Genomic DNA, 18,540 nt, shown 5'->3' with positions numbered 1-18,540 from the left:
TTAAAAACCAGTTGGAATTGCTTCCTCCAACTACACTTCATCTGGGTGTCCGGGAAGCCAGGAAGCCTTGGCCACCCTTGGCCCGGACCCATAAAACTTTAAATAAATATGCGGACTCGGTGTGTGCCTGTGTAACCGATAACATCATTATTGATGAAGCTTTGGCCAGGAGTCACAGCAAGGAGCAGCCAACGAGGCAGGCAACTAGCAAATGGCAGAAAGGCAGGAAGGCAGCTCGGGAACAGATTGCAGGAATGTGCGCCCAAGGAGTCGCAGACTCCGGACTCCGGACTCGCACTCGGAATGGGAATAGGAATCGGAATCGGAATCAGACCCGTAGCCAGAGATACAGATAGAGGTCACCATGCCACTCCACTCCACTCCACTCTCCTGGGCGTGACTGCGAAAGGACCTCGCTTGGGGATGCAGTCGATTGGGGGCTGAAAAGTCAAAGTCGAGGGGGGTGGAAAACGCGCTCGTGTAGAGATTGGAAATCGTAGACATCGTCGCAGCAGCCGCTGTAATAACTGTAATTGATTTTTGATTTGTGATTTAATTTAACACAGTTAAATGAATTGAAGTGCAGAGAGGAGAGAGCAGAGAGGAGAGGAACCAGGCTCAGAGGTGGATTCTTGGCCCTAGGGTTATTTGCCAAGGCTTAGTTGGGTTGACTGGCTATCATCCGGGCTGAAGATGTGCGGATGCTCATATTGAATTTCGATTTACGTTTAATGGCAATACCCCAGAACCACAATCTTGTTAAATATTTTATTTATATTTGCAGCTGTAGATGATTTGTCAACTCTTTGATTCTATTTTAATATTTACTTACAGGTTCAAGTCATGCAAGTGGTATTTAATAAATCACTTTCTTAACAGGCAAATAATAGATATAGCAACAGTTTAAAATAACCTATCCTACTGCTAATTAATGCCTTTTTCTGTTAAAATTTATTTTCAGATCCCACCTCTTGTCACAATTAATTAATTAACTAATCCTTTAATAGTTTACATATTATTCAAATGTAATATATTCTCCCTTTTTCTCCTCAGCAAGAAAACTGTGAGAAGCAGGAGAAGATCGAGAATGAGGAGGATCTGTTGGAAGATGCTCAAGTGGTCACAGAACCGGATGCACAGCTCCTCCAGGAGCACCTCGAGGAGGATTTGGCAAAGTTAGATGACGAGGATAGCGCTCTTGTTCTGGGTGTCACATTAAAGGACAAAGCCAGAAAGGAGAAAATTTTAAACTGGATAATAAATAGACGTGGCAGGGAAATACCTATCGATACCGATTTCAGTCATAAGATCTAGATTTAAATTTTAAAATTAATAACTAAATTTAAGTGGGGTGGACTTTAAATTGTTACATTTTTGGATTTAAATATTTATAATTCAAGACTAAATGTTTTAGTTCATTTAAATTAAGTTAGAATTATTGTAAAACAAGAACAGCTCGTGGTTCTATGCTCTCTCTTCTTTCCCTTTAGTTCGCCACTTTCTTAATTGTCCTTACCAGCAAGGACACCTTATCCAGCCGGGACATCGCAAGTGCACCATAAATGCCACAACACACAAAAACCCGAAAGTTCTCAAACCTGGTGGCACAAGGGGGGGGAGGACTGGGATGGAGTGCTGCAATGGCAATTACTTGGCGTTGATGATGAGCCAAGATGCAGCCAAGTGCTTTCAGCTTTCATTGCAGTGGCAGTGGCAGTGGCAGACGCATCCTGGCTGCTCTGGTCGGAGGAGCCCGTAAAAGGACAACACTTTGATTGCCCGGCGGATGATAACGGAGTGCGACGCCAGACGTTGTTAATGTCTGGTCATGAGTTAAACACTTCAATAAAACGTGAGCATGTGTGTGTGTACGGAACTATAAAGCAATTGTTTCGCCACGTTTAGTCCTTGGGCGTAAACACGATTATATTACACATACGCCGCGGTGGCCGAAAGCCCTTCCAAGTGTCGGCACCAGTACCAATAAAAATAATTAAAATGAGCAGAAAAGGCGAGCGGCGAAGATAAAGCCATTGAAATCGAGTCCTGGACTCCTTTCGACGAGCGGAAATGAGGAAACTAGAGAGCATCTCAATTTCTGAACAATTACTGCACTTGAAATAACATTTAACCCGGATAAAAGAGCTTAATAAATGCGAAAAACTAATTTTATGAAACTAGAACTATATGAATACAGTTTTTTTATGGTATATAAAATCAATATTTGTTGAAATACACGTAAAGTTTATACAATATCCCTTTTGTTTTCTCAAGTGTACACCGCAGCAGCACTTGGGACTCGCAGGATTAACACCAAGGATAAACCCAAATCGTTGACTCTGCTACAAATTGGCAAGGCAGACACAAAGGAGCTGTACAAACAGTTCGGATTGTATTTTATTTGGCCATTGCATGCGAAATGAGCTCTTGAAAGTTGTCCAAAGAGGCTAGAGGACTTTGGTTTCGTCCTGGTTATAAATTATTTCATTCCAGAACGATTGTGTGTGAGGGTGTGTGTGTCTGCGTGCAGGAGAAATCGACGCAATTAAAAATCAACAAAAGTTGCACAGGAGAACTCATGGCCTGAAGGCGACCAATCAACAAAATGGGCAAAGGACCTGCCAGCTGGTAGGTAGGCCTAGGACAAAGAGAATTCTCAAAATGTCCAGAGGAATTTCCCTGCCCAGTTCCCGACTCTCGCATTCCCCCGCCCCCGAATGGATGATGGCCTGCAGCTGGCAATTTTCAATTTAACAAATGACAAAAATTGTTGAGCAAATTGATTGCATTTCTCGGTGGGTTCAGGGATGGAGCACAGAAACTAAGCAAATAGTTTAGATGAAAGCAGGTGGAGCAGCAAGTGAAGTTAGTGCAGCCTAATCACACATCATTTGTCAAAGGATTCTGTAGGCTGAAGTGCATGTACTTCTTGATTTTCCCACTCCCGAAAACAGACTCCTTCTCAAGGATTGTAAAGTGCCGAGAGCATCGCACTTAGCCACAAAGTCAAGCTGAATTAATTTGTCAGGGAATTGGCATTGCAAATTATTATTATGTGCCCGGATCGACGACAAAGTGACGACAATGCGACCAGACAGGCCATAAAAAGGACCTTCTGCCTGCAGCAATAACTCAGCCGATAATCATAATAAAAGAGTGAGTAAGTATGCAGTGCAGGAAATAAAAAAGAAAGCGGCGAGGAAACTAAGGCGAACCGCGGCCGGAGAAAGTCAATTTGTTAAGCTGCAGTCAGAAGCAGTAGCGGCAGGATCTGTGTAAAAGGCCGGGAAAGGACCCCGGCAGGACAAAAGGAAAATGTGAGAAAAGTGGGACGCAGAAATATGCTCTGCATAAAGAGAATGAGAAAGGAAAGCGTCTTGCAAGCACTGAAAGAAACACAAAACGGGCTTTAATCTTGAATATTTGTATATAAATTATACCTAAATTATTTAAATACAAAATCCTGCAACTTTAATATAGTTAAACTGAAATTCAGAGGCTTTAAACTTTTTTGTATGCATTTTTAGATAAACCTAAAGTAGTCCCAAATTTTTTCTCAGTGTCCGATAAAGCTGCGGAAGGCGCCACAACTTTCCCCTCACTTATTTTATTAGAATTAAATTGATTTCTTGCGGCGGCCTCCGGAGGAGGAGGTGCCCAAAGGATGGGCGAACTGCGACGACGACGACGACGACGACAGGCGTTGGCTGGCATCAAAATTAATATAAAATGAAAAGTTTTGAAATTTATTACAAATTGAATTGATTTATGCAGCGCACAGCGCCGCCAAAGGAAGGTGACAAAGTGAAAACTTTACCCTGGCCGGGGCTCTAGAGCAAATTAAATCGGAATGGAGGGAATTTTTATGCAGGCAGCGCGTTAATCAGATAAAAAGGTTCAACCTCAGCGCCAGTTTCAGTCCCATTTCCATGGCCAGAAAGTTATGCGACCTCACGCGGCACACACAGTCCGTGCCATGCCTATAAGGCCCGCCCCCCGCCTTCCCCTCGAACATGTGTGCATATTACACCATGGAGCAACAGTGAGTGTAAACAGCAGCAGTTGCCAGAACAACACGTCGAAATGCTGAAATGTTGGCCATACTGCACTTGCATGCAATTAAAATAACACTTGTTAAAATATTTGTTTTATGTGGGCGGAAAATGGGGTGGAAAATGCAAGTTACATATATGCATTCGAGTGTATTAAAAACGCTGACTGTGACAGGATGCATTTTAAAACATTTGTACAGATTTTGTAAATAATATTAAGCCTCAAATAATATTTAAAGTAACAATTTAATTTAAGTGTACAAAGAATCTACTTTTGAGAAACACTCAAATACAAGGAAATCGAACGGTTTTCAAGGAAGTCTTCAGTATATAAAGTTTGCCATACTTTTTTATATATTCCCATATGATTTACGAGACACCTGTCCTAAATTCCCTCCACAGATCCCTTGTAAAATCATATTCCAGAATAACCAAATCCCTGCTCTCCATTCGCACATGTTTTTTAGCCATTGTCAATTGTCGCTGCCACTTGTCACAAACATCGCTCAACAAATAATGATAGAACGAGCCCGGAACAGGCAAAAAAACAGATCCGTAACTCTATGGTAAAAAAAATTGTGGAAAAGCCAGTGCGCTTAATTGGCTGAACCCAATGAAAAATGCAATAAAAGTTAATAAAATTGATTTCGTTTAAATAATTTGCCGGCAAAGCCTTTGTGATCGATGCAATAGACCATGACAGAATAATAATAAAATAATAGTAATGGACAACAAAGGGAATCTGAAATTCATTAAATTGGAATTGCTTTGTTTGCTCACATTCTTGCCCGGCTCCAGGAAAAAAGGAGACACTCTGCCAGGCCAGGACAGGTGAATCAAACGAATTTTGCTTAATTAATTGGTTTTAAACATGCATAAAGCAATTTGCACTATTTGCGTTTTAGGTTTTGTGTGCATATTTTAAACGATTTTTAGCATAATACCCGGGCTAATGGCTCACGTGTGTCAACAAATGTTTCTGTTTAAAGTTTGCCAGCTCAATAGGGGCAGAAGGATGCTTCAGTTTCTGGTCCGTTCGCTCCAGAGACTCTCGAGTCTCGACCGTAACAAACAGGAAATGAATACCCCGTTGATGGGGCGCACAAGAAGGGGGTGAAAGAGAGTATATTTCAAACGGAAATATGTTCAATTTAAAAAATAACACAAACACACAGGAACACAGACTTTGGTGCTCACATCGAATTCAATGCTGTTGAGTGACACAAGAACACACACACTAAACTGGAACAGGATGGAGAAATTGGGGAATGCAGTTTTGTGCTAAATGCAACTCGGGAATGCTCTTTTCAAGCAGCTAAATACAACGTATTTGGAATATTTGATATATTTGTTAAATTTAGTATATATCCTTTCGTTTTTCTTGCCTTTCTATATGTAATTTATACTTGTTAAAGCTTTCTAAATAACCTTTGTGTGCCTTATGACTATTCTATTGGTAGAGTATGACCAGAAATGGCAGCAGGTAACATCAACGGCTAAAATGGCGCAATGGCAGCACCAACAAAGCACAAAACAAACTGCAACAAAATACGAAAGGCAGCGGGAAATAAAAGAGAGAGCCGGGCCAAAAACGCCGCACACGTACACCAAAAAAGGATCCAGCGAACTGAGCTCGAAAAGTTAGCAAAGAAAAAAAGAAATCCCTGGAATGGGGGAGTGAGGGAGGAGGGGGGGGAGCTGCCGCCGAGACAACTGCCACCATTGTTGGCCAAGTTGGCCACGTCGCAACGGCCACGTTGGCCATGACAGCGACCAGCCAAGTGGCGGCCATTGTGTGGCTGACTGGACAGTTTGGATGACTGGACGTTCTCGGTTCCCGGTGTCCCCGTTTCTTGGTCCTTCGTCCCACGGCAAGCGGACATTCACATGAACGCCACCGACCTGGCCAGCAGAGCATCCGGATCGGATCCCATCGATTCCTCCTCGATATCTCCGAAAAGGGAATGTCAATTGAATCATCTTCATTGGCAATGGTATGCGGCGCAATTGAACTTTCGGAAAAGTGCCAGCGCAATTAGAATGCCACAGGTCAGCCAGCACATGTCGCGCTTTAAGGGGTTACTCCCCCCCCCCACTTAAAACAAAATCCCTTGCAGAATAAAATTCTTTCTCTGCATAAAATATGAAATGTGGGTGTCGAGGTGTATGAGTTGGGGGTGTCAAGTGTCGAGCGCAGCTCTGATTGTCATTCATTATGCAATCAATATTGATTGCTTCACGGCTCGCGGAAAATGTTGAAAAGTGACTTGCCAATTTTCACAACGCATCGCCACAAATGGGGTAACGTGGCGGGGTGATTCTCTCTGCGACTGGGTTGGAAAAGAGTTTTCCCCCGGATACCCTGCCTTTTGGAATGCCAGAGAGATAGGAATTGGGGTAGTCCCCACTCGGCGCTCATTTTGCTGGGTATTTCGACGATCGACACGACTTAATATCTGAGTCTCACGGCGATGCTTTTCCACTGACATTTTTCATGCTGTGTCGCGTACGCTGATTGATGAATGAATAAACGAATCAAGGAATGAATGAACCAAGCGCGCTCCCATTCGAGTTTTTCAACCGTAAAAATATGTCAAGTGGACAGGCGGTGGAAGTTAACGCTTCAAGGAAGATCCTAGCTGCGAAATAAATGACTCTTCGATTCGGGTTTCCTAATCAAATCACATGTGGTCCGAGAGTCCGCAAACAAAACTAATTTCCCAAACAAGTGACAGAGGAAAAGCGGAATTCATTTTATTTTTTACGCACAGCCGCAGCTGTGACCTGTCGCCAGCTGAGGACAACGCTGGGAGGACCAGAAAAACATAAATCAAACTTAAAGGATGTCCATCGATGTGAGTTTGTGATTTTTTATCAAGCCCACTGATCCAGGGATACATTAATGCTTGGTTTTCGGGAGAGTTTCTTCTTTATCTTGTATATTTCTTCAGAAGATTACATTACAAATCATTGCAAAGGCATTAAGGAGTTTGCCAGGCTAGAAATCGTTCCCTAAATTGCATAATTTTTGCTTGTTGCAGCTAATTGTTTAAGGCTTCAAATCGAAATGCATTTGGGAATAACAAGCCCCTAGTTAGGGGTCATTTTGACAGTTGACAAGACACTGCTACATGGCACAACTCCAGACCGCAGACAGTAACTTGATCTCGGACATGCGTTGTGCGTCCCTGGGGAGCTAACGCCTAATTGAATTAAGGGCCAGTCTTTGGGGGCGGCCTAAAATGATAGCACGCGCTTAACGAGTGGCTAACATGTCGAAAATTTAAGATGAATGCGCCGCTCATCGACCAACTTCAGGTGTTGCCTTCTTATTTGCTAATAAAAAATGAAATTGTTTATGCACTTAATGTAATGCATTCCTTTTAGGTATTAGCCACAACGGGCGCTTACTTTGAAAGTCAGGACTTGGACCTGGCTAAGACGCTTTCTGACATTTCTGGAAAACTTTAGCTGGAGCCTGGCTTTTTTTCTGCTGCAATATCTTTCTCAGTTCCGATTGCCCTTAATACTGTCTCCCTACTTGTCACTGCACTTTAAAACAGAGAGAAAAACATATTTAATATGTATTAAATATCATTACCTAAGCTTCCAAAGTAATTTTAAAAAGGGTTTTCATATATTTTAAGCAACTATAACAACCTCTTTGTAAATGTAATGAAATGTTTCTAATTTAAACGTATTTAAATGTAAATTTCTCCAAGTGTTACTGGTCACTTTTCCATGGCATTTTGTCTGTCCTGACTGCGTGTCCGTTGAGTGCATTAATACGCTTGCATAATACTTTAATGTCGACCCCCTTGTCCCACGCCCTTTGTCAGCTGACAAACGGAAAAGCTGCTGCTGCTGCTGATGATGATTCTAGCTGGCAGAGCTGGGAAAACTTTTGCCTGACTGCAGGAAGTGCAAGAAAATTAAGAAAATACTCATCCCTCGCTGCGCTGGGCAGTGGCCGTGCAGGGCTATTTACGACAGTGAGCGGTGAAATTATACGCCCAGCCCAGCACTTGGCCAAAGTAAAAGTCAACATCAAGAGCGGATCTAAGCCAAAGGCAAAGCAAAAGAAATGCCAAGTGTTGTAAAATGGCAACATGGATTGCTGAGCAATTGGCCCGAGCAGTGTGTGTGTGTGTGTGTGTGTGTGTGTAAGAGCCGTGGCCCAAAAAAGTTTTTCGGTCCACACACAAATGGCCAAAATGCAAACTTTGCCACGAGCAGCGAAGCGATCCAGAAGAGTTCTTGAGATATGAGCACAATTAAAACTTGCCGCAAAAGGACCAGTTGGCGTTGGCGTTGGCAGGGACTCGGGATATCTCAAAGTGCCAGCTTTGAATGATAAGCTGGAGCAGCAAATGGGGGAATTGCCGGAATTTGGGCGGAAATTTAAGTTTGCTAAGCCTCAGGATCGATTGAAGTCTCGTGAGTAATCATGAAGCAAAAGTATCTAAGTATCTAAGCATTGAAAGAATAATATATATCTCTTGCTTATCAAATATAATTTAAATGACTACCTTACCTTGTAAATGTATTTTATCTATAAATCTTCTCATATTTTAAGCCTGCAAAAAGGCATTTAAATAAATTCCTTAATCCACCAAACTCACTTCAGTACTTCGATGTCCAGATATCTCTTAATGGGCCTTTCCACAAGTGCCATTCAGAACTCTCGGCACTTTTTCCATTCCGCAAAGTTTATACCCATTTCAAAGCCAACTCATGCTCTGCGGCCAAATCAAAACTTTTCAAAGGGGGCCCCCCCCCACTTTGGCTAACAAAAAGAACTGACGAAATCATGGCCATAAACAGAATCAATGAGCAGTAAAGCGGCAATAGATTTGAGTTATGGTTATTAATAATGCTGTGTGTGTGTGTGTGTGTTTTTGAACCGCCTTTGGGCAAAGGACCATGGAGATAACCTCGAAAGCCAGCCAGGACACGGTACATGCAGCAATGCAGACTTGTCTGGGTCCGAGAACACAACACAATATAATATGGCTAGATGGTGGGTTGAAGGGGGAACTGGCTCTGTGTTTTGGCCGGTCAAACAACAACAGGCAATGAACAAGAGTTAAGCCGGCTGCCTGGCATCCTTCACAAAACATTGCATCGTGTGAATCCAATATAGGAACGGATCCCTTCTCCACATCCATCTCTCCTGCCGGAAATGCCTTTTGTCTGGCTTCATAATATTTTGCTCGTTACTTTTTAATATGACTCACAACAACATCCGAGTGAGGAGAGCAGCAGCATCAGCATCAGCATCAGCATCAGTAGACAGCGGTGGTTGAATACCCGGGAAAGGACCTCCACACAGTCGGACATATTATCCGCTCTAAGCGAGACACAATGCTAAAAATCTATCTGGGAGTGAAAATTTTATTACCGCTTTCCGTGTGGCAGGAGGCAAGGACAGAGGACAGAGGACAGAGGACAGAGACCGTAATCAGTGCATGTCCTTGTCAGGGTGTCAGAGGATTACTCATAAAATTGCGATATCTTTTGTCACCTTTTCGGGGTTGAACCTCAAGTGTGCTTCGGTGGCTGATTCCCTCCCACCCTTCTTGACCGACCGACACAAAAGCTCATCCATTAGCGTTTATTGCTTATGATAAGCTGCTCCCAGCATCCCCCTAAATCGTTCATAAATTCCCCTTGAAACCCCAAAAGGCGAAAGTTTTGCATCTGACTTGGACGGAGGATTGAGGACCCCGCAAAACAATTGCATGCATATTTACGCTTACTCAACAGAAGCCAAAAGAAGTCTGGAATATCGCCCTGGAATCAGCATAAATATTATTACAAAATGCTTGACCGCACTTCAAAGTGCAGAGTCAACAGGACCACATTTGCTGAGCTCGCACAGCACACTGTTTATTCATCGTCGACGTCTCCATGTTATTGCTTTCCCTTCGCCTCAGATGTGACCGGGGCTCAATCACACCTGGCGCTCGGATATGCCATGGCTCAGTAAATATATATTAACAAAGAGGGAATCGTTTGACATTTACATGTAGTTTATTGAAAAATTGTAATCGAAACACCTGGGCATTTGACGTGTATATTGAAATATAAGGACTTGTCAAGGAATCACAGAACAGTTGGGACTAAGTTCACTTGAATTAATAAAATATAAAGGAATTTGTTAGGAAACAAGAAGAATCTAAATACACTTGCAGTTCCCAATTTACAAAATTTTAATCGATCATAACTAAATCAAAAATTCTTAAATTTCAACTCGAAAAGCTTTCCTTTTAGAAATTAAAAATAAGACATACATAAAATAAAATGATCTCTTTATAATGATTGATTTTTCCCGTTTTCAATTAGTCCTGATAACCCCTAGTTTTTCATTAGTAAATCCCCAATTTTTCGCACTAGTTTCCACGCGAAAGTCCTGCTTTCCCATAAGTTACCTCCTTCGCTGCGTAATTTGAGCTCTCAACGTCCTTTGATGTTGTCCTGCTGCCACCACCGCAGCTCAGGGGCATTTCCGCTTTTGACGCCGCCATTACTGTCGCCATTTGACTAAAAAATAAAGAGAAAAAAAAAACGACAGCTTCATAAACTGGCCCCGCGCAGTTCCCCTGTGACGTTCCCATGTAAATAAATATAAATATGAAGGAAGCCCTGCTCTCCTAGCTCTATATATACATATATAACACGGTATTTTTTTCGCAACGCTTTATGCATGCAGCAGAGGAAAACATTTTTTTATTGCACACACATATATTTTTCATAAACCGGCAATATTTAGGTCACCACCGCGGGGTATACATATATCCGTAAAGATGGCAGCCCAGCGCCCGGGACAGCGTCGTCTGCTATTAAACGCTAATGCTGATGCCCCCCGCCGGTGATTCCCCAGCGGTCAACGAACGGACGACGTCAAAGCGTCGTCAAAAATGAATATGCGCATAGGATGCGGCGGAAATATTAAGCATACGCCGCGTGTGCCAGCGACCGAGTGTTCGCCGTGTTTATGCCGCATAGCGAAAATTACGAAAACGGTGGCCCACGATGGCAGGCTAGTTGATCCCGGAGGTTGTTCCGGCAAAAGCATTCCAATTTCGTCTCTTTAAAATCTCCAAAATTAATAATTTACTCTTATTAAACATTACTAATTTGCAAATAAAGTCCACAGTAAGGTATCGTATTTGGGTATCATTATTAACCAAAGAATAGTTTTGTACTTCAAAAGGAGTATTATAAGTTTAGAGAAATGGTTTCCTGGAATATTACAGGCAGCACACATGAGGTCCTTTGCGTACTCGTTGCATATTGCCGGGGGGAGGGGGGGGGTCTCTAAGGTTTCCCAAGTATGATTGCGTGCCTAAGCGCCATCTTACGGTTGATAGCTTCATTATAGTGCCGTGTTGCAGTTGCTGTTTGCCGTTGATGTTGCATATACGCCCCTTCAGCTGCTTTGCAGCAAATGCACACGAAGAAATTTCAAATAATTTAAAAGAATACGAAGCTTGTTTAAGCTGATAATGACCCTAATTAATAGATTTATAATTGTACCAAACTACTTTTAGTAAATCTTATGATGAAAACTGATTGAAATCTTAGATTAACTGTTTTCTTAAGTGTACCCCTCTTAGCTTGTTGTTCTTGCCATGTTGCAAGTGCTGATTATGGCCACAAGGAAGGAGAGAATCTTGGACGCCTTGCCTGCAGTCTGCTCGTTTGCGTTTTTCTAATTTTAGTTAAAGTGTTTTGCTGCTCCGCTTGGCGTCTCCTCGCCTTAATTTTTAAATTGCCACATGGAGTCCTGGCCTGGCCTCCTTTCGGCTGTTAGAGCGCCAAGTGAAAGTTGCCATTTGCTGTTTGTGCACCCCGGCACTCGAGTGTTATGGGGCTGCTTAAGATTTCGAAATTATGATTGGCGCCGGAGCACCTTTGCAGTCCGAACGGCAGCCAGGAGTGAAAGCAATTAGGTTTAGATGTGGAAGGCAACTAAAAGTGCTCAAAGAGCGAGAAAAATCGGTATAGTTAAACTCTTTGAAGCTGCCTCTACCGGAAGTTTAAAGATTTTTTCTCTTCCTGTATCTCTGACCACTTGATTCATTCAAAACCAAATAAATCCATTAACCGCTGGGAGGCTGGAGCTGGGGGGGAGGGGAAAGTATCTCCGGCGGCTCCACCTCTTCCTGGTTTAGTAAATAAAACAAAAAGAGTTAGGATCCACTTGGCCAGACACTCCCATGCGCATAAATTTCAATAGCAAATCCATAGATGGCCATGGGACTCCTCCTCCTCTACTCCTCTTTCGGAGGCAGCGGAAATTGTTGAGATTTATGGCGACTGGGTTGCAAAAGGCTGCGCCATATTTATTTGAAAATAAGTTGCATCCCAGCCAGCCAGCCTGCTTTGCGAGGAGGACCTGCCTACAGAAGCATCCCAGTTCGGTCTAAAAACCCCAAAAGGATATTACATATCCTGTTCCTAGTCGTGTAAATGCCATTATAGATTGAATATTTGCTCGGGGTCGGTGTGTTGCGATTGGCTTGCCACCCATTTGATTTACGCTCTCCTTGCAACCGCATCCATTTTGTTGTCCTCGAAAGCATCGCAAGTTGACTACTTTAAGGCGTTTTTGGTTAATTATCTTGGGTTTTCTAGATGAAAATCATTTGTTATAAGATATTAACTTTCTATAGAAAGAAGTTGAGGTTTTAGAATATTAAATATCTTCAGTTAGGGTTGAATTATTCAGTATTTATAATTTGTATTCTTAAGAAAATCCGATCTCGAGATACAATATTGAGAATTTCAAGTTTTTCCAAGAAATATGGGACTCCTAAATATTCAGTAATCATCTCAAATACACGATTTACCCAAAACAACCGTATGCTTTATGGTACATTGGGACTATTCCCAAGCAACCAATGACCCAAAGTAACTGGTTCCATTCATTGCCCCAGAGCTCCCTGGCCTTGCTCTTGATCCGTTGCCCTCTTCCCCAGAGGACTTCCGTTTCCCGTTCCCACTGAGTTATGTATTGGAGTGCAAAATATGAGGCTATTAGAGGCTTTGAGTCCGCTCTTCATACGTGCAGGCTGCGCTTTTTCACACACCTACCCCCGCTCCCATGCCCCGCAGGACACGTCCTCCGCCCAGACAAGAGCATCATCATTATTATTATCCAGCAGCTCATGACTGTGGCCATTACCGGGGAAAATGGGGAAGGAGAGTGGAGCCGAGCAGCTGGCATTGAAAGCGAAAGGCTTTCTGGTGCTGCTCCTGGTCCTGATCTGAAGCTGCTCCTTCTCCGATTCCGTCTCAAGTGACTATTCACAGCTGAAGATTTATTGAATGTGCGCGATGCTGGCAGTCTGCCGTTCCCATTCCCATTGCCATCGCCATCGCCATTGCTGGTGTCTGCGACTGAAAGTTGGCTCTGTCTGCTCTTTGGCATTGGTATTGAGTGTTTATTTATTTTCAAGCATCATAAAAAATACACAGGCACATACACAGAATCAGACAGAGAAGAACCAGAACCAGAAAAGGACCACGAAAGAGCCTTGAGAGTCCTGAGTCCTACGAGGTTCCCAATTGTGGTTTCGCTGAGGAAAACTACCATTTTGGGAATCGAATTATGAGAAATTGTATTTGTTACTTACAGTTTTAAGCTATCATTTATATTGGGAGTATGTTTAGGAGGAAATCGTATTGTTATAGCGTTCCTAAGGCAGTTTAAATTATATTCCAAGTCATATTATTTCCCTTTAATCTTCCCTAGTTACAACTAAACAACAAAACTTAATTAATTCCACTATTTTACCAAAGATTGTGTATTTCAGAATGTTCAAAATCGGCAGACACAAGGCAAGGACATTCAATAATTTTGTTCGCATTCGAGTGGCAGAAACAGCTGCAATTTTTACGCCATTTTATGCTGCCAAACCAAAGTGTAATTTGTGGCCAAGGGAACTTTGTCTATTGCCTCGATGTGGGGGATGGGTAGCCCATCCTGCGAAGAGGTTGTTGTCGCTGTTAAATGAAGCATTCGCTGGCGAAGTTGAAGATGTTTGCAATTTTTATTTCATTTGCCGGTCAATGAACATTGGAAATGTGTTAAGTGCCGCGCTCCACCCCCAACCTCGTTCTCCACTTGCCTTTAATTGTCTACAAGTTGTCGGGAATGGCTTTTAATGAAGTGTTAAACGATACTTCGGCTTTTGGTGGCCAATGCCTTATATTATTTGGCACGGCCTGAAATATTAATTTCACTTTGGCCAGCTGACACTTTCTCAGGGCGTCGTGAATAATTCCCTTGCGCTTCTTCAAGTGCTGACAGGGCTAATTACCATCGATGATGATGATAATGATGATGATGACGATGACACTGTGTGTGAGGAAATTGAGCAGGAACAGGAACCTAAGCCGCTTAAAGAGTGAATGGCTTTGGGCTTGAACACTGGCAATTTATGGCTTAGATGGATGATTAATTGTGAGCAACTTGTGACTTTGATGTATGATAATAATCACGCTTGGTTTGCCAATGTACTCCGGAAATTGTCGGTGCTTTTGGAGATTAAATTATGTTTACTATGATTTTATTATGGTGTAAGGTAGAGGCTTAAATGAGGGCAAAGATGTAATGTTTGTATACATTTAATTAGGTCATCTGACAGAGTGTCCTTGCAGAGCTTTCTCTACTTAACTTTCTCCGTTTCGCCCTGTCACTTTCCAAGTCTATCTGTCACATAATATGGACAATCGGTAACCACGAAAGTGTCAAACAAACAAAACGAGCCGAAAGCCTACTGCAGTGACCCTGCTTCCTAATGATCCCTTCCCATCCTAAAGCATTTCTCTAACACAGTTCTATGCCCCTTAATACCCCTACTCTGCCCCTATTTCACTCCCATGCCACTCCATTTACCCCTCCAGTTGGGAAATTTGCAAGCAAATCCTATTTTCGCATAAGAGGACCCACTCAAAAGGGCACAGAGTAGACCAGGCCAGAAGGAAAGCGTACGAACCACATTCGAGTGCTGCGGGCCATTCGATACTTCTCCTTCTCTCTACATCCATTTTTTTTTTCAGTGCACATACCATCGTGCACACATCAATCTCGTTCCGACTTTGCCCAGATACGAATCTTTCATTTTCGCATTTCCGTTCAAAATTTCGTGTAACTGAACTGAAACTTTAGAAAAAAAGGAGAGCGAAAAAATTGAGGAATTTTACTGCGCCCAGGCAGACAGACAGACAGTGGGTGGCCGTTGGCGTTGGAGTGGATTCCGCTTGCTCCATGGTGCCGCATGTTAATGCTAGTCAGCCACAAAATGCGGCAGGATGGAGGATGGATCGAATGGAGGAGTTTCCTATTAAATGGGAGTAGAAAACTGCGAAAACAAGGAAAAATACTTTTAAAATATTAAGAGAAATTATGAATTCGGCTTCAAAAAAAAATTAAAAACATTTCATAGATTTCAAATTCGATCTAAAGGGTTTTTGCCAAAGTTAGCTTCTTTTTTTTTGTTACAATATTCACTTAATATTCAGCTTAATTAACTTCTTTAAAAGATTTCCTTTATATATCTTCATTGTTACTCATTAGATTGAAATTATTAAATATAATCTGATAAAATTTCTTAGAATACAATATACCCTTTGAGGTGTTGACTTTCCAGGGTATGCAAAGTGGGCATCATTCACATCGTCTGATTGCCTTGGCTGGTATCAAATTTAAATTTCTTCATTTGCCTTTCGGTCCGTGTGCAAGTTCAAGTTTTTTGTCTGACTCCTGTAACCCCTCCCCTCCCCTTCCCCATCCCCTTTCCCTCTCTTACTTCCATTGGGTTTTTCCACCCGCAAAAGGGGAGGAAAATTCAGGTCATGTGCGACCAAAAGTAAGTGGATGCGTTCTTATCAGCGCATACAAATGTTTTATCTCGCTTGGCGCGTGTGCAAGGCAAATTACACTGTAAATAATTTGAGATTACTTTAGTAAATCAATATTATAGTGTATCTGTAATATGCTAAATATTTTTCTAATACATTTTTATAAACTTACTCTTTTTTTCTACATACCAAAAATCCCTTTACATTAAATTACTTAACTACTACTATATTTAACTGTTTTTTTCTTGGTGTAGGCAAAAACCAAGACGAAGACAAGGCTTGGAAGTTGCCTGCGGTTGGAATATCTGTCTCTCTCTCTCCCTCTATCACTTCCTCTCTTTCCCAATTTTTCAGTATGTATGTATGTGTGTGTGTGTGAGTGTTTTGTTTTGCCAATTGTCGGAAGTGCCTGTGGGAGAGATCACACACACACACACCGGCACACACACACACACATGCATTGCCAGTTAGACACTTTCTTTTGCTACTCGAGCTTCCGTTTCCGCTTCCATACTTGCTTATGCATGGCATATAACCTTAAACATAATTCTGTTTGCCTTTTGTGTGCTGTGTCCTCGTGCAATTCTATTTTCTTATCTTTGTTTGCTAGCATTTCTTTTTTCTATCCAAGACCCCCCCACAAATTTTATCTCTTTGACTCGTGCCGAGGGTTCAGAAAATCCCTTGCCCTCTAAAATTGCCAAACAGCGAATTCTTTTTTAAAGCTCACGCAAAGATCGATTGAGAATTTTGGTCGCTTCGGCGCCATTTAACCCATTGTGGGCCAAACACAATTCAAGTGTCAAAGTTTGCACTTGAAATTATAATGGTTAGACCGGACCCGCTGGCCATAACAAAGGAATGTTTTGGCTAAAATTCCAGACCGATGCCCGATCCTAGCCCCCCGGGGCCAAACATTCGCCCAATGTCAGTCGAGTCGAGTTCTTTGAGGCATAAAAACAACAAAAACTTTGAATGAAATGCATGCCCCATTGACAAGTGAGTGGGCGTGACACCCAATGGCAGGGAGCTCTGGCCGGGGTCTCGTCTGGATTGTCGAGGAAATGGCAAATGCATGCATGCAGCCGCACGATATGAGTCTACCCTCGGATCCCCTTCAGCACTGGGACTCCCAGAAAGCCCCACAGGATTCCCCATCTCTGTGCGTTGATTGTTCGATTCAAACATTTTGGCATGTTTCGGGCAGCTGAACTAGTTTTCACTTTTGCTACTAACAGACTAGCTAGGAACAGTGGAGCGGAAGCAGGGGATTACTTAATAAAATATATCAAGGCTTTCTCAGAAATTTGTGTTGACTTAATATCAATTTAAAATTTGCCTTAGAGAGAGCATCTATGAAGCAAAATACTTTATTTTAAGCTCAACTACACTAGATAAAAAATAAAACCGTAGTTTATGCAAAATAACTGTCTAAACCTAAACATGCTTAAAATATATGAATTTCTCATGACAAGTTCCAAACTAACACATTTAGAGCACCATATTTTATTAATTACAGTAAATATTTCACCCTTTAAATACTTTTAGAATACTATTTGCTTTAAGCCCTTAGATGATCTTGGAAAATATGTGATACCCTCTGATTCCACAGTTCTGTTGTCGCCCTGCTGAGGCTGAAATGTGTTAAATCCGCTATAAAGGCGGTTAACCGAGTAAACTGCAAATGCAAAATGCGGTTGGGTCACTTCGGTTCGGTGGGGCTCCAGACCCGGGCTCACTTTGACCCGTTCCTGGTCCTCGTCCTCATCCTGTTCCTGATCCCGCTCCTGACCGGCCTGACCATTTTAAAAGCCAGGCCAAAACGTTGATGGGTATAGTTTTGACCGCATGCTGGGTTCTGTTTGCAGGGCAGAAATCATTTTTGAAATTCCTAGCTTTTTTGGTGCTCAGTAGGCCAACGAAACTGGCTCACAGAGTTCATAGACAGCACACTCGTGCAAAGAAAATAAAATAAAAATTGCTTCTAAGAAGTCTAAATAAATGTTATAAAATATTTGTAAAGCTAAAAAGTCAGAAAGCGAACTAAAAGCAACATGGCATCAGAGGAAAATGAAGAGGTTTGACCTGTGTTTGTGTAAATTAAAAAATGTTAATTCAAATTCTAAGGTTTATACGGAGGATGAGGCAAACGAGGCCATGTCCTTGATCCAGGAGCACGAGCTGCCCATGTCGGAACTGCACTATGCCCTCAAGTATGTTCGTATCCTGCATCAGGGACATGATCCGCAGGATCCTCAAAAGGAAGTGGAAAAAGTGCCAGAGGTATCACCACCAGAATTCGATGGTGATTACGAGGAGACCCTTGAAAGATTCGTAATTCGGGATGTTGAATAGTTTTCATTGAAAATGTGTTGTAGATATTAAATAGAATATAGAGATTTCTCAACCTTTCCTGTAAAATATAAATTTTGCGAGTTCCTTAAGATCAAGTTTCTCATTTACTTTAAACACTAGTCCGTCCAGTGCCTTTTTTTGGGAAAACTTTCGCAGGTCGAGTCCATTTGCATTCAACACTCTTGGAGTTGAATTGCAGTTCCTGGACAATCCGCGTCGAGTTGGACAATTTTTAATTGTCAAACGCAGTCGCGTGACAAAT

At 42.2% G+C, this 18,540-nt stretch overlaps 1 protein-coding gene and 1 long non-coding RNA gene across 2 annotated transcripts; both read left to right on the top strand.

Annotated features, from left to right (window-relative positions):
• Positions 1-477: 477 nt before the first annotated feature.
• LOC147643491 (uncharacterized) lies at positions 478-1,406 on the top strand. Its single transcript, XR_015272069.1, has 2 exons — positions 478-529; positions 1,054-1,406. It is a non-coding gene; the product is annotated as an uncharacterized LOC147643491 (long non-coding RNA).
• Positions 1,407-17,837: 16,431 nt separating this feature from the next.
• LOC110191249 (uncharacterized) lies at positions 17,838-18,367 on the top strand. The gene is made up of 2 exons (XM_020962029.2): positions 17,838-18,001; positions 18,051-18,367. The coding sequence occupies exons 1-2, from the start codon at positions 17,978-17,980 to the stop codon at positions 18,276-18,278; spliced, it is 252 nt and encodes an 83-aa protein (XP_020817688.2). The 5' UTR covers positions 17,838-17,977; the 3' UTR covers positions 18,279-18,367.
• The last annotated feature ends 173 nt before the right edge of the window (positions 18,368-18,540 follow it).

The sequence above is a fragment of the Drosophila serrata genome, unplaced genomic scaffold, assembly GCF_035046125.1.
Source record: "Drosophila serrata isolate PLE 108 unplaced genomic scaffold, ASM3504612v1 contig_272, whole genome shotgun sequence".
Classification (NCBI taxonomy): domain Eukaryota; kingdom Metazoa; phylum Arthropoda; class Insecta; order Diptera; family Drosophilidae; genus Drosophila; species Drosophila serrata.
The sequence above is the reverse complement of the archived record's forward strand: the minus strand, read 5'-3'. Positions and strand labels throughout refer to the sequence as shown.